The sequence below is a fragment of the Trypanosoma brucei genome, chromosome 9 (assembly GCF_000210295.1).
Source record: "Trypanosoma brucei gambiense DAL972 chromosome 9, complete sequence".
In the NCBI taxonomy this organism is placed as follows: domain Eukaryota; phylum Euglenozoa; class Kinetoplastea; order Trypanosomatida; family Trypanosomatidae; genus Trypanosoma; species Trypanosoma brucei.
The window spans coordinates 902,138-918,177 of NC_026742.1; the positions used below are offsets into that span (position 1 = coordinate 902,138).

The 16,040-nt window shown below is 39.6% G+C and overlaps 5 protein-coding genes and 2 pseudogenes across 5 annotated transcripts, besides 2 other annotated features; 2 read left to right on the forward strand and 5 right to left on the reverse strand.

Moving 5' to 3' along the window:
- Window positions 1-1,677: 1,677 nt before the first annotated feature.
- On the reverse strand, window positions 1,678-2,823 carry TbgDal_IX3980 (annotated as a pseudogene).
- Window positions 1,678-2,823: a sequence feature.
- Window positions 2,824-3,095: 272 nt separating this feature from the next.
- TbgDal_IX3990 (hypothetical protein, unlikely) lies at window positions 3,096-3,527 on the forward strand (the record flags this gene model as incomplete). The annotated part of the gene is made up of 1 exon (XM_011778289.1): window positions 3,096-3,527. One exon carries the CDS (start codon window positions 3,096-3,098, stop codon window positions 3,525-3,527), a length of 432 nt encoding a protein of 143 aa, XP_011776591.1.
- A 201-nt stretch (window positions 3,528-3,728) lies between these two features.
- TbgDal_IX4000 (expression site-associated gene 11 (ESAG11) protein, putative) lies at window positions 3,729-4,844 on the reverse strand (the record flags this gene model as incomplete). Its single annotated transcript, XM_011778290.1, has 1 exon — window positions 3,729-4,844. One exon carries the CDS (start codon window positions 4,842-4,844, stop codon window positions 3,729-3,731), a length of 1,116 nt encoding a protein of 371 aa, XP_011776592.1.
- Window positions 4,845-5,311: 467 nt separating this feature from the next.
- TbgDal_IX4010 (expression site-associated gene 2 (ESAG2) protein, putative) lies at window positions 5,312-6,403 on the reverse strand (the record flags this gene model as incomplete). The annotated part of the gene is made up of 1 exon (XM_011778291.1): window positions 5,312-6,403. One exon carries the CDS (start codon window positions 6,401-6,403, stop codon window positions 5,312-5,314), a length of 1,092 nt encoding a protein of 363 aa, XP_011776593.1.
- A 1,340-nt stretch (window positions 6,404-7,743) lies between these two features.
- TbgDal_IX4020 (hypothetical protein, unlikely) lies at window positions 7,744-8,067 on the forward strand (the record flags this gene model as incomplete). The annotated part of the gene is made up of 1 exon (XM_011778292.1): window positions 7,744-8,067. The coding sequence occupies one exon, from the start codon at window positions 7,744-7,746 to the stop codon at window positions 8,065-8,067; it is 324 nt and encodes a 107-aa protein (XP_011776594.1).
- A 1,240-nt stretch (window positions 8,068-9,307) lies between these two features.
- Window positions 9,308-10,358, reverse strand: TbgDal_IX4040 (annotated as a pseudogene).
- Window positions 9,308-10,358: a sequence feature.
- Window positions 10,359-15,021: 4,663 nt separating this feature from the next.
- TbgDal_IX4050 (hypothetical protein, unlikely) lies at window positions 15,022-15,426 on the reverse strand (the record flags this gene model as incomplete). The annotated part of the gene is made up of 1 exon (XM_011778293.1): window positions 15,022-15,426. One exon carries the CDS (start codon window positions 15,424-15,426, stop codon window positions 15,022-15,024), a length of 405 nt encoding a protein of 134 aa, XP_011776595.1.
- Between the last annotated feature and the right edge of the window lie 614 nt (window positions 15,427-16,040).

Sequence of the window (16,040 nt, forward strand, 5' to 3'; positions counted from 1 at the left end):
TTATTTTCTCACTATCTTCTAGTTTATCCGGGCGTGGTTTTGTCCATTTTCACCTCTGCTCTCTCACATTTTGGAATGGGCTGTAAAAGCCACTTCTGGCGGGTTCAAATTGTTTGGACCGTCAACACTTAACGCCATTTTGACGAAACTTCCAATGAAAGCCGGTTCTTTCCTTGTTTTTGCGCCAAAAACGACGAAACTCGTTGCCTTTGTTGAGCGTCCGCTTCGCGTGACATCATAGATTTTAATTTCCTCCACTATCTTATGGCCACTTGCTCCTATAACCAAGCACTTTGACTCACCTTGACAGTTCTTTTCGACAACCTTCCAGCCGCCGGCGGCCAGATCTCCTACACAGAAACGATTGTGTCCTTATTCTCTCTGTGGAAACATTTTATTCTTTCATCAATATTCCTTCCGTTTACAGTGCCAGTTTAGTTTCCTCTTTCCGTAAAGCTTCTCACCCTCCAGTTTTGCCGGTGATCCTCTAATCACCATAATTCATGCGAGGTCACACACCCTAATAAAATTAAGGCACCTCTACCGTGTCTTATGATGCCAAGAAAGGTTTCGGACATTTCTATCGAGTTCTTAGTTTATCTTTTCACAAACCCTCACTCAAAGTCCCTGTTTTGAGATACCACAGACCTTTGTGGAGCCGCCTGAGTTTAGAAGAATTTTCAATGCAGCGATGGTATTAATTATCCCTGCACCGGTTGAACAAGTGGGGAATTCGTCATAAAAGGTGGCGCATTCAAATGTGATGATATTCAATCCGAAGTTAAAACCACCAGCATTGCCTAATTTTCCGAAGCGAAGTTTTTTCCGGGACAAAACATACACATAACTTCTTTATGATTTTCCCTAAACAAGAAATAATCAAATTTGATGTTGTCATAATTTTTCAATAATAATAACAAAGAAAAGATATTAGCGCCCTCTGAGGTTCGCTCACTTGAATTTTAAATGCAGATATGGATAGTAGCAAGTCTCTTGAGCCTGCGCTCCCACTACCTAAGACTAGAGCAAATGACTCCCACTTATGAAGGTGTTTTGGATAAGCAGCTCTCTCCGCAACCTCCTTTGGGAGTTATAAAGTGGAACATTCCTAGATCTCTTAGGAATACACGACCTCCGATACTGAAACAAACAAAAACATTGTTCACTCACTAGCCATTAGCCCCACAGAAATCTTCACAAGAGCTTGAGCACGTCACCCTTTTTGACTCAAAAGAGGTAACGTGTCATTTGTCTGGTCTCGTTCACTACACTTTATGCGAACTCATCTTCACGCACTACATACAAAGTGCCTGCAGAGTCAGGCAACTTCGCGTAAAAACAACAACAAAAAACTTCCGCGATTCTTCCTCAAAGTTACTTTGTAGACAATATTTTGAATTATTATATTGTGGGCTAAAGCTGATCCATAATCACTTCCTTTTCTTCAGCTCCACTTTCTGGTCGCACCATAATTGCCTTTAGAAGAGGGAATAAATCACATGTTTTTCTCGAGCACAACTGCAATATTGTCGTCATGGTTTGTCTTTCCCCCATAAAATTTTAGTCATCCACATTCCAAATAAGTGTTACCTTTATAAAATATGACAGTAAAATCCACTATTATCCACATTGATATTGTTATTATTAACATAAAGAAATCACGCTTGTTAGATTGCTTTATATCAATAGCAACAAAATCACCAACAGAGGTGAAATGATTTGAGTTTCACTTTTTGGTCGAAGTGGCTTGTATGATTGTCGTGACGATTCGGTGGTATTTGCTTCTTTTGAACTAAACGGATCGATGTTAGCAATGTTCTGTGCATCTGTATTTGTGTTTGTGCCTGACGTTACGGATACCTCGCTTTTCATTGCTGTTTGAGGGTATTGTGGGTGTGCCTGGGCTGGGAGTGGTTTATTTTTTTCTTCCACATCTTGTTTCGGGGGTTGAACAACAGGTAGTGAAACCTTAGGTGGTAGCTGTGTTCTTTCTTCCACTGTGTCTTTTTGCTCCAATACTTGCGGCCCCTCATTCTTTCTTGCCTCGTTTTGGGGGTTGGCCAGTTTTTCGATAAGTTTTTCCAGTCGCGTTAACCACACGATGTTGGGCCTTCCCGTTTCCTCACCTTCCAGTTTATACACAACACACGGTGCGTCCTCCATGCGTTTCGAAGCTCCATAAGATTGCGTGATTGGTGGACTTCCGTAGCCAAATTGTCTTGCTTTGCCGTCTTTTGTCTTTCATTTTTTCTCCCCAAGTTCTTTTGTAAGATCCTTTTCCATTATCTTCAAAGTTTTGGCATCAGGTCTCGCAGCGTAAATTGCTGTGGAACATTTTTCCATAACGCTTTTCCAATGCTGTTCTGCTTGTGTTCCGTTGTTCCAGCTTTCTTCACCATTTTGCCATATGTTGCTTTCATAGCACAGATTGACCATTTCGCCCTTACCATTTTGTGGCTTGCACAAACAAAGAAGATCTACTGCCAACGCTTTACCTGCAAAAGCCCCGTCACCTAATGTAACCGTTTCTGTATACCCACAGTCATTATAGCGTTTATCCTTTCCAGTCCAATTTAGAGAACCGTCACTGTCACCTCCATACAAAATTGTGTTTATGGTGGTGTTATATTCGTTTTCATTGTCGCCTACTTCATCCTCATTTTGTTTCACCCACTCTCGTATTCCCAGTGTTAAATTCAAAAAGCTGCATAGTGTGCCAAATTCCTCCTTATTCTTTATGGAGCCGTCTGGGGATGCCTGACAGCTCACTTCTTTTATCCCCAAAACCAGGCATATCAAAAACCCAACTGTGTATTTTCACATTTTCTAGGCTTTCCCGTCTAACTCCTAAGTTTCAGAGGAAGAATTTCCTCAGTGAGTTTTGCAAACATCAAAACATATTTTAAACGTCCCAGCATGAACGTAAGCTTATTTCTTACATGCACCATCATACAAGTAATGCACCACGTTAGAATGTGAAAACATTCAGTTAAATTACTGATGGGTAGGCATCATTCGCTGCTGGGGCACATCATTGTTGCATTCAGAGTCGACAACTAACCAATTATGTGCAATTTGGCTTTGCAACAAAAGAAATGCTTATCTTCTTGATGTGCGTGTTTACTCTTCACCCCTGCGGATCACCATTGACAGGAGCAAACCCTCTTCTTCATCACTTTAAAACCAGAAAACATGCATCACATACTAGTTCTCACACACTCCAAAAATTTTCGCTTTATAATGTACTTTTTAGAAAGGTTTTCATGGTCCACATGGCTTCAGTGGTCATTAAATTTCACGACAGGTTACCTCTCTACACAGATCGCGAAGTGCGCCACTCCAATAGTTCCTTCTTTACTTCATACCCTCCACAGATTGTTACCCTACGAGTAATTAAAGTAGCATCGTGCTCAATCTGTGGAAACCTTCTGCAAAATAATAATAATCAATTCCCTTACTGTGTTCACGGACTCCGATACAAGTACACAATTATCTGTTCACTCATGAATGTGTTTTCTGTTCTTTAGACTGAGGTGTACGCATATACACCTTCCTACAGTCAAGCTATACGCACAAATCATAGAACGAAATGGGGAATTGTAACGGGGACAAAACGTAATGGATGTGTATCCAAACACAATTATCATTGAATTAATATGGCTAACGTGATGTGGACTCCAAGTTAGTAATCCCAATAACAAAATCATTACACAAAATATAACATTGAGCTACATAATCAGCATTCCTGCAAAAAATATTAAACTTACTAGGGTATGTTGCTTCCTCATTATGAATCCTTCTTCATCTATTACATCATCATCATCCTCACCTCCCTTGCGCTTCTTCCCACTCTCCTTGAAATATCTACGTACCATTGGGCTCTGAGTTAACAATTCCTTTAGTTTATTTTCGTATTCATCAAAGGGACCAAATTTTGGTTTTAACTCATTGTATTTGTCCTTGATACTTTCAAATCCTTTTCTAACCAAAGTGTAGTTCTTGATGATTTCAGTTACCATAACACTAGACATTAGGGTAACGGCAGAACCTTTCTTATAGGTAACAAACCCTCCAGTAGTTCCCACTATGAAAGATCCAGGTCCTCCATCTGCAACCTCTTCCGTGCCCATGATCCAGCAGTTCGGTGATGCGTTAACTGTTAGTTCGACTTCTTGGTCAGCTGTGTATTTATTCAGCACAGACAACACACCATCATCTGACACATCTTCAGTAAAAGACATATTACATTTATTTGGGGCGTCCGCTGCTTCGTATTTGCAATTACCTCCCCCACCGCTCCCACATCCATTTCCACCTCCCGCTGAGGCGGCTTTTTCCTTTACCAGACAACAATACTTATTGTCTTCCTTCGTTTTCTCAAATAACACTACAAGATCCCTCAATACTTGTCCAATTGACAGTGATGCATTTACAACATGATAGGAGACTCTCACAATGTCTAAGAAACTAGCATCCATTACCTGCAGAGCATCATCCATATTATTCATTACTTTTTCCATTTCCACATATGTTTTCTTTATATTTTCCATCTCACTTCCATTAACAACCCCTATCTTCTCCAGACCCTGTACTATTGCTTTCCATGTCCTCCCCTTTACACCATGCCGATGCCGCCACTCCCGAAACTTATCTACCATTCCTGTCGCATTTTGGTGCTTTTTCTGAATCTCAGCGCTCACAACCCTTAAGGCATAACTGAGGTTACACAATGTTTCAGCTCCCTTGAGAGTCATAGCCTTTCCAGAAGGCTGCCCCTCCACTGCCCCAATGACAGCGCTCGACACTGTCAGACACACTGCAAGAAAAAGTGATATCACCTTCATTACCTATCTAAAAACAAAATAAATTTATATGGTACAATTGAATACAGTTACATCTCATTAGAAATTAACACGCACATGAACACACATATGCATACACACCATACCATTTTACATAGAAGAAAACGCGAAAAACATAACAAACATAACATAACATATTTGGTAATGTAATATTAAACTAAAAGATAAGAATAAGAGATAAAACTAATAATGTAAAACCCCCAGTTTCCATATTCAAATGAGTAAGTCCATCATTATTTACCTCAGTATTATCACCTTCGCTGTCGCCCTTTACTCGGCTACTTTTCCATAGCTCTGCATCACCACCAAGTTTCACCTCAAGAAATATTTCCTCGGCCTCGTGTTGATACTCTTCCAACTCATGAAGATGACTGTCAGCTTCTTTTGAATATTTATTCATTTCTTGCAGTTGTTCAGTAGCGTTAGTAAGGCGATTGTACCATGGAATTCTACCATTTTTCAAGTGTGTAATTGTAACTGACACATGTGAATCCAGCAGTATGACCCATACAGGTCCGATTTGCGTTATTTTCTGTTCTCACATAACCAAAAATACCCTTCACCTGATATTTATCCTGTTCCAAATTCACTAACGCATCAAACTGAGCTAATGCACTTTTCAAAGTCTTTACATTCGATGCAACGTTTTTGTACACACAAGCTTTACTAATCACATCCCATGCATCGGTGTAATTGTATTTTATGTTGTCTGGGTTACAAGCGTTGCTGTTGCCCTCACAATACTCAGCCATCATGGTCCAACTACCACTTCTCGGTCTCCTTATTGCATCTCTACATGGACAATTAAACCCATTATACACACTATCACTGTATTTGCCTTTCTCTTTCTCTTTCTCTCCTTTCTTTTTCTCTTCTTTTATAATTTCGTCAGTCACATTTATAGCCTCTCCCACACATAAACAGAAAAAGTCATTGATTAGTGTCTTTCCAACCAGCTTGTCTCCATAAGAAGCGCAACTCGTACCTGCATTATCAATACTATTGAACAGCAGTGATTTGTTTCCTCTCATGGCTTTTTCCAAGGGGTTATTCTCATTTCTTGCCACATCCACAGCGTCACCATACACAGCTCTCAGCATATTTTCTTGAGCAGAACGACTTGCATTTAAGGCTTTTGTCCTATTCACCTCAATTTCCTCCTTCAGCGCTTTCGCCTTCTCAAACAGTTTCTTTATCTCCTGATACGCCGTTGTGCTGTTAGCTGATTTATTGGAACCTTTATTACTTCCTGCAGCCTCAGTCTCACTGAGCATTTCCTCCAACTTATTCAGAATCTCTCCTTCCTTCTCACGATTCTTAAAGGAGGGTTGTGGTGCTTCTGCCTGTGTAATTCTGTATATTTTGCAGAGTGTCTCGAACTCACCAACGTTATGGTACTTGTAGTCTCCACCGATGTAATCCGTAATCTTGCTCCAGTCAACCATATCAGTCCGCCATTTGTACGACCCCATATCTCCCTCAAAGGAAGGAGATAAAACAGCTGCAAAAAGCCCAACAGCGAACACTATTTCACACCTCATTGTGACTGTTTTTTTTTTACTTTCATCAGTTAAACAAATTGGAGAAAAACCTCATCATTACACTCATTATTGTTATTGGAAGACACCGTCAACAGACGTATACAACCAAATATCGGATCTTGAAAGTGCCTTACACAAACCAACTACAACAGGACCCAACAAAGTAGGAAGCACATCCCAAAATACATTCACATGGGTTCCCTCTCTTCATGCTGGATATCAACATTAAGTTCCTTTACAACTGTTTTTTTTCTCCAATATCTTCCTCCAACAAATTTACCTCCACTACCTTAACTACCATTCCGGCTTGTTCCAATTTCCTAACTGAGTTGTGCTTCTATTTTCTGTATTTTCTCGTTAGTGGCTTATCCACTACCCCAATGTGTACCTGCACCTTCATACTATCTTTTTTCACATCCTCTATCGACTCCTTTAAACTCTGCTTCGGTTGTTACTATGCTTTTGCTTTTTAACAGACTTCGTGCCTAGTTCCCGCACACATGTGTCACCCTCACCCAATGCACACAACTTTGTTTCTGAGTCCCATTTAGCATATCCAGCCCTTTTTATAAGCACATTGACAATACTCTTCGTTCCCCTCCTTTTGAGCATGCACAGCTTCCTACCCTTCATTTTCTTAAAGAGAACACTGGGCAATGTAAAAGTTGTATCTTAAAAATACCATCAGTGGACACTTATTATTGAAGCCCTTGTTATACGATGACATTACGGGATATAATGTCAGTCACCAACACAAAAAAAAAACGGCTCCAGAATAACAAGAGACCCTCTTTGTCACCACCATCATTTCTATCATTTACCACACACAAAATAATCACCATATTTATAAACTGGCAGGTGGAAAAAAAGGAAGTCACATACGTAATCATCAATCCCCTCAGTGAACTCTCATCACCCTAAATTTAGAGAAGTTCGTTACATAAGCAAAAAACAAACGGCAATAACGCTACTTGTGTTAGCACAAAACCAAATACTCCATCCTTACAGCAAATACAAAGAGCATTCACACACTTCGCCACCCCACAAGATGCAGATAGAGGATGAAAAGCCACAGTTATCACAACTTACAATTAAGACAACTCAAGTACTGACACTCCAGCGAAATAGACGATCAGTGACACGAAACATGTGAGCACGCACATGCAACGTCTTGCATGTATTTTATTATGAGGTAGGGGGAACGTATCCGAAAGTATATGCTACATGGTAAAATTACTAGTATTAGCCACGGCGCTATCGAGACGTGTCGAGCAGTACCGAATCACAGTTGCCATAGATTTCATTGAAACGTAGGTAGAAAAGAGGTAATCTTGGATAATATGGCAACAAGCACGGAAGGTGGATGGCCAGTAGCAGCGGCAAACATGACAATTCTACCTTACTGGAACCGTTACTCTGAATGTGAGGAAACGCAGCGCCGTCACTTGCAACACTTGTCACCGCACGTATTTTCCTCCTTACTCGACACATCGGCTTTCAGTCAAGCACAAATATGGGAGATTATTGCCATGATTCCCATTACTAACACTGTAAGTTTTCTGGTGCCAGCGGCTTTTCATACGCACCCATGGCAGAATTCTAAACCTTCAAATGATTTAACTAGTCACTTGTGGGATGCGATTTGGCGTGCAGTTTATCGGTAATTCTCAGAGATGCACTGCCCTTGTTTCCGAGCCTAAGACATCATTGTATTGCATGTTTGTGTACCACATTCTCAACCGTGCTCAACCGAGACTCCCATACAGTGCCTTTTTGGAGGAAATATCGGCTCTACTGTCAAGACGTTGGCTTACCGAATTCGAGGAATTGCCGTGCTTTTATAATGTTGGAAGGCTGAACATTTCTCTGCTTCAAGTGTTCTGGAGAACGAATTATGTAAAAAACTACTAGGAAAAATGAGACCAGCACATGTATGCACGTCATATAAACAATCATAATCATGTTTGCATTTAGAGGGAATACACACAAATTAAAATACTATAAGCCATTCCAATTACTTCCTCCACCGAAAAGGCGCTTTAAACACCACGAGGGTCCCTAGCATTGCATCCAACACCTTTTCACCACATTTTTGTGATGTGATTGAGCAACATTGGCGTACTCAAGCGCTTCCCTCACCCGTAGTTTTTTTTTCATCACCCCCCAGACGCCTCGCACGAATCCTCATTTTCCATACTCTCTGACGGTCATGGCAACGATTTGAAAAAAAAAAAAATTCAGCCCAGACAATGTATCTTTTGGTGGCTTCACTTTCCTACCAATCAAATGAAAAACCCATATATCTAATTCTTTTTGATACCCCCTTCCATTTTAATTAGAGAATTGATTGGAGGTTATTGGTCCTTTTGTTAGCGCTTCCATTATTATCTGTAGGCGGTTCCCCGCTTCTACAACACGTTTGGACATTACTGTAGTTTCGACGGTTTGCTGTATACATAACTATCCTTTTTCTTTCTCTACCTAAACGCTCATATCAAGTTTCCAAAATTAGGACGCCACACTTCGGTCCCCTACTTCAATTGACATAACTATAATCGTAATAATGTTCATGGTTTGTGTGCACGTAGTGCGGTTCGTTTAGCCTCTTTGCTTTTCCAGATTTCACAACAAAAATACCAATATCTCTATTCATTTAACCTTTAAAATTATAAAGTTTATTCACTATTTATTTTCGTTTCTCTCCCCGTTGCTTTTCCTCTGCTCAACTTTCATTGCTCTCCATAGGTGTAAGTGGGTCATTTTCACAGCATTGAAGTTGACCACCTCAGTTAAGTTCTCAAGTAGAAAAACACATAACCCTTCCTTTCCTTCAATCTTGTTTTCTGGTTTTATGCACTAGTGTTTTATTCTCTTCATTAACGTTAAAAATTAAAAATATATGTATTAATGATGGAATGGCTTATAAAACAACAAAAACAAGAATATCCATTGAGACTGAAATTATTTTGGCGAAACTCTTTTGTTCTTCTGGTGGTCTTGTCATAGTTCCAGTGGTTTCTGCAGTACTGGTACTTGTAGCTGTTTGTGTATTTGTATTTCCATTTTTTTGTGTTTCGTCTGATCCTTTGGCTGGTGAGTTTTCCCTCGTGCTTCGCTTCGTCTGTGTATTTGTGTTGGTGTCCGTGGTTGGTTTTGTGGTTGTAGTTGTAGTAGCGGCTGTGTCGGTGTCTGCGTTTGCATTTTTGCTCATTTCTTCGACCCTCTCCACCAGACCTTCGAGTTCACTGAGCCATTTGATGCCTCTTGTATTGTCTTGATGGGATACTCTCGGATACATCACACAAATTCCGTCAGTTTCCGTCGGTGTTCCCCTGCAAGTGTGCAATCCGGAGTCCTTATGACCTCCGTAGGTATAATAAGCACCCTCAGTCGCATCTGAGCGTGTTTTTAAACGAGTCCGGAGTTGCTTCTTCATCTCCTTAAAGTCGTCCTCTCTGGGCGCACCTTCACGACGCTTTGTCCTGCACCCATTTCTTAAGCGGATCCATGTGTTTCTGTGACCTCGCGGGTCTCGCCAGTCTGTGGAGCGATGGTGCCCGCTGTTTTCCTTGTAGCAAAGTTCGTCCTTGGGGGGAAGCTGCTCTTTTCCGTCGCACAAGCAAATAAGATCTTGCACAAGAGCCCTTCCAGCCCAGAAAGGGTTGCCTGGACTGTCCTGTCCGCAATCCATTTCTCTGTATCGTTTCCATCCGATTTCATTCACATTTTCAACATTTGCCCCAAACAATATATCATTAACCTTTTTCTGTAGAGAAGCCACATTTACTCCTGACTTTCCTTTTATCTCTAGTGACGAGTTTATTTGTTGTGTTAAAATAACAAATTTACATAACGTTTGATACTCCTCCTCATTAACGATGGTTCCTCCTGCAGCAGTTGCAAGCGCCAAAGACATACATACAATAAATCCTAGTGACTCCTTCCACATTTTCATTACACTTCCTTCAACTACTTTCCTTAAAGGAGAGCACAAACAACAAAAAAACAAGTCATATGCCTCCAGCTTCACTTCCAAACAGACTGTGTAACCCACACAGCAACACTTTTACCTGGAAACCCCCTTTTATTTTCGGTGCACTGAACTGAATTGAAGGGAACTGTATCTCTTGCAGATATGTGTCCCATTTCTTTTTTTTAGCGTCATAAACGATGGGAAATACGCCATTAACACGTTAATGCACATACACCGAACATAATCCCCTCTTCATTGCCTCTGCTAATACCCTTCAAGTAAAGGCAAGAGAAAATAACATGCTATTCTAACACAATAATTAACTATATCTGTCTTGATAGCACATTACACGTGAATACTAGAAGCTGAATAATCATGCACTATCATCCTCACTCTCCGTAGATCGGTAAAAAGAGCCATCAAAAGAACTCAAAGGTAGAAACCCGAATCGTCAAGCGTTAGAATTTTCGATTTCTCATCAAACGTTGTGCTAACAGTATTTGGGTTTGAAATGTTCATATCGTAGCCTTTAGGATGCGGCCCATACAGCGGTGGTTACAACATTCAAAAGTCCTGTGAGACCGTCGAGTTGGCACAAAAGAAGCCAACCGAACCGTACGCATCGCCACTGGAAGCGGAAGCAATAGGAAGAGCGTACACGCGGCTTGAAAAGCACGAAATTTCTTAACCTCATATGGTCGTCGCGGACGTTTATCGTGCTAACAGCACAGAGCACTCCAGGGAAACCAGAGGCCACAAGACACGTTTGCAGTATATAATCAAAGCGATAATAGCAAACGTGCTTGGGCACTCAGATCTTGCCAAGGCATACACAGGACACTTACTGGTACTCGTGCCGAGCGGCAACCACCAAAGCGCGCCGAAAGCGGCTTACCAGAAAGAGGAAGCCCGGAATACGTAGAGTAACAACAACGTCGACAAGTACTCCAATACCGCCTAGCCAATTAAAGTTTCATCAAAGTATTTGGCGAATACGGAATAATAGCGATCAACGTCCATATTATATCGTGCATCACACACGGGTAGTTTATATCAGAGCACTGCCCAGGATGGAATAGGCCTTTCAACAGTAATTTCCATACCCACCAAAACCAGAATTTGAGCCACCGTCCCGGAGTGTTGGCGAAGTATGGGAGCACAAAAACGGTAGGCAACCGCGCGATACACCATTATTGGATCTTTCAACCCGTCATCACGCATACCGCATGACACAACGCACACGACGAGGGTGGGATCGACGTAAGTGAAGAGGATAGCTGAAAAATATGGGTCTTATTCCAAAAAACGAAGTTCACCATGAGCTGGAGATGGGAAGCAAGAGAGAGGCTACCGCGTGTATGGTAAGCTCAATCCGCCGTAGCGAGTGAATGAATCAACGTACGGAGAAGCGGACCCATCGGAACCAGGTACGCACCCTTTTAGCTGAAGAAATCCAACACTACCAGTTTCCCGCTTTGGATACCAACACCAAATTTAACGAGCCCGATGTTATGATAAGAGATTGTGTCTCTCATAATCACGCGAGAGCTTGCAACAAACCCTTCCTTCAGAGTCACCGCCGACGAATTAGCAGCACTACGCACCTTCAACGGAATCGAATTCCGCATGACGAGATATCACCCCATGGTGGGTCTTGAGCTGATTCTGATGGCGTTTAGAAGCGGTTTCCAAAAACACCTGCAACGTGTGAAAGAGAAAAGAAGGACGCTTCCACCATCGCCTATCTGCAGCTGATGCATCCCGTTCTCAGATTTGGGTTGCCTCTGATCTTCTCAAAAATCACGACCATGAGAGCTGCCGCAACTTTATCATCGAAGGCTGGTCGAATTGCTTTGAATTCGCAACGATCCTATTGGCGCGGGCAGCAACAGGAAGAAGGGCCAATTTAAGAAATTTGGAGGGTCCATAATGCCTTTCGACAAAACTAAAGCAAACATAAGTGCCTACATACGCTAGTTCACGGTACGACCATGAACAAGAGGAACATCTCGGCAAAGGAATCGCCGAGTGGGGCCGATACAAATTAAATACATGAGACAATTCCGCAAACGCCGAAGGCAACAATCACGAGCGCCGAGACGCCAAAACTTGAATCTTACGCGAGGTTGCAGCAGAACGGTCTTTCCCCAAAGGGGAGGAAGCGACAGCACCAATAGAGCGGCACTCGCGTGTCTAAATAATGGGGGCCCAGCGCCAGCCAAGTGGTCGCTTAAGAAATATCCTGCTCATTGTATCAAGCGTGGAAAAGAGGCACGAATTTTGCTAGTCGTTGGTGTGATAAAATGGACCGGGGGTTCTCGTCGCCTCTCGAGTGCGTACAAAAAAAAAAAAAAATTGCCCACCGAAACGGAGTCGTGGACGTAATGAAATCCGAAATGTTGTCGGAAAGGGGGCCGTAAGGCATTGATATTCCGAGAAATCAACACAGTCGGCGGATCCATCAACTTCGTTTAGCCCACTTTTGATAAAGTTCAGCAATGGAACCAATAAAACGATTGGGAAACTGTCCAAAGCGCCAACATCATAAATGCAGATGGTAGCCAACAGGAGTGTTTTTCTACCACTATGCGATGACACCCTCCTTTGCGCGTTGCAGAAATAAATGGAAAGCCGGTGTGTCGATTGCGTTGAGGAATCGTCGACGGCTTTCCGAAGTTTATATCCATCTCGCCACTGAGGAGTTGAGGGATCCGTTGGAAGCCGGTTCAAAGTTATTTTGTTGCGGTTCAACGATGACGCGGAGCTCAGCAACGTTGGGAGATTAAAAAAAAAACAACGTGCGCCCACCATTTCCACATTGCTGCAGTCTTCTTATTCTCCTATTATATTTGTTACAGCTACATTTACCAGCGCAATGAAGTAATACTTTTTGATATTATCGCCCCCGACACTTCAGTAAACACAAACAAACAATCACCAAAACATCAACTCCGCAAACTTCTTTTTTTTTTTTTGACCAACACCGCATAATAGCGGTCAGGGAATCATGTCGAACTCTTCGGAATATCCAACGTTGCAACATCACGGCAAACACTTCCGCACACAACAGCTCCGCCGTAACTGTCAGCCCGCCCGTGTGCATTTGACTCCTTTCATGCAAGGCGATATCTGGAAGTAACGTTGTGTTCCCGCCACCAGGAGTTTTTTTTTCTTCTTTTTCTCATATAAAAAATAAAAATCTGGTCTTAACTCCTTCCCCAGGTTACTTCACCTCACTGTGCTCATTGGATTTTATTTTATCTTATTTATTTTTTTTTTTTTGCCTTTACCTTTTCCCATGTCCACATTCCCACTTTACCGCCAGATGAGACAACATTAGCTTCATTTAACCTCTGCATGATTAACAAATAACACACACACACACACAAAAAAAAAGAAAAGATAACCCGATAAAACCGATGTCGTACACCAATAATTTAATAAATGGAAAGAGGAATTTAAAGTAAACTGGGACAAATCGCCTTCAGATTATTGCATCATTTCCCACCTTCCAACTCGAACCCGCTGTTCTGAACCAAGTTTTTAATAATAATAATAATAATTCGCAATGAAAGATTTGTAAAAACGCACCATTTCTATAAGTTGAGCCCCTTCCCGTACGTGTTTTTCTCCTTTTTTTTTTTGCAAAATATTTACCATCATTAAAAAGGAGATGAGAACAGTACAAAATAGAAAGTTTTTTTTTAAAAAAAAAATGAGCATAAACGAACATAATTCCCACTTAAATTATTATACATAATTCCACCCTTTTCCCTAAAATGGAATGATTAATATTTATATTTACCTCCGCTTCGTGTATAAATTAAGAACTTATTTCATTTTTTTTTTTCAGCGGCATTTTTTTTTTTTTAGTTACTGAATAAAACATGCGCTTCGTGACACGTTGTTTTGTTACCTTCATTCAACTTATTAGTGATTTTCGAGATGTCCTTTATTTATTTCTGCCATATAATTTGAAGGTTTCTTTACAAAATTAAATATACACATGCAAATCACAATTCCACTGATAAGACAACAGTTGTAATGTAAAACTAATGACTCCTACTGATGCCCTCTTTTCTTTTCTTTTCTTTTTTTTTAAATACATATTTAAATAAATAAATTAATTAATTTACTTATTTATATGTTTTACATACGCATATGCATTCATATTCATTTGTGGCTTGTCATAAAAAACCCGCTCCTCTCTTCTAATAAACTATATAAAATATAAAATTAACTTGACTTAAATAAACTTAATCTAAACTATTCCTTGACTCATCACACATCTCATTACCCTTCTTTTTTTAAATATAAATAAATAAATATAAATATATATATATTGATTCGTGTGTGTGTGTCTGTGTAATGGAAAAAAATTAAATAAGAAAAGAAACGAAAAGGCAAAAAGGAAAAAAGAGAAAAGGAAAATTGATTTAAAATACCGAATGAAATAATAGCAATAATAATAATAATAATTTTTTTTAAAAAAAGGTGATCAGTTGGGGGTGAAGGGACAGTTACAAAAAAATAATAAAAAAAAACATTTTTTTTATATGAAATTAATGACACCCTCCCATAAGTTTTCCTTATTCTTTTTTTTCCCCCCCTTTTATGCGCTCACACGATAATACACAACGTAGCGTCAGTACTTAAATGTTGGCATCCGTTTGAAAGCACAAAATAAGAGGTTTAAAAGAAAATTATTATTGTTTTTTTTTTTTGAAAAGAAAAGAATGAAAAAATAATTAAAAAAATAATAAAAGGAAAGGAAAGGAAAGTAGGGAAGGAAAAAAAAAAGAAAGAAAGAAAGAAAGGGATGGAAAGATGGGTGTTGAAGTGACGCTAAAGAAAAGAAAAGAAAATAAATAAATAAATAAATAAATAATAGAAATAACTGAAAGGAAAAAAAAAGTGGATGCGTGAGAGAGAGTGCGTGTGTGTTTGTGTGTGTGTGTACGTTAGGTTCCTCACGACTAAAATTAGGAAAAGGGAAACAAATAAATAAATAAATAAATATAAATGTTTCGTTCATATTTAAATTTACCATGTTCGTTACGCCTTCCTATTTCAGTTCATTTATCTATTCATTCATTTCTTTATATATTTTCATTTACAATAATAATAATAATAATAAATAAATGTTTTTTTTATATTATTTTATTTTATTATCTTTATTTTTATTATTTTCTGTTTTGTCACGTTCTTTTATTTTTTTTCTTTCTTTCTTTCCTTCTTTCCTTTTTGTTTTTGTTTTTGTTTTGTTAAACAAAAATTTAACACTCCTGCACCGTTCCTTCATTCCGATTCCGTCCCGTTCACACACTTTTTCCGTTTATTTTTTGATATTATTTTTTCTTATTATTTTTTTTTTGTAATTTATTTTCCTCATTTATCCAACGGGATCATTTCCCGCCCCTTTCGTTTCATTTTTAGCATTAAAAAAAAAAAAAAATTAAAAATACAAAAAAAAAATAAATCGAACCGAACCGAAGAGATGAGGCAACAAAATCACAAAAAGAACAAACAAACAAACAAACAAAAAGACAAGGAAATAAAAATAAAAGTAAGGAAGACAAGAGGGATGATTATTATTTAAATAAAATAATTTTTTTCATTAAAAAAAAAAGGTATTGTTCCACACAGCTTTTGGAAAGTTTTTAC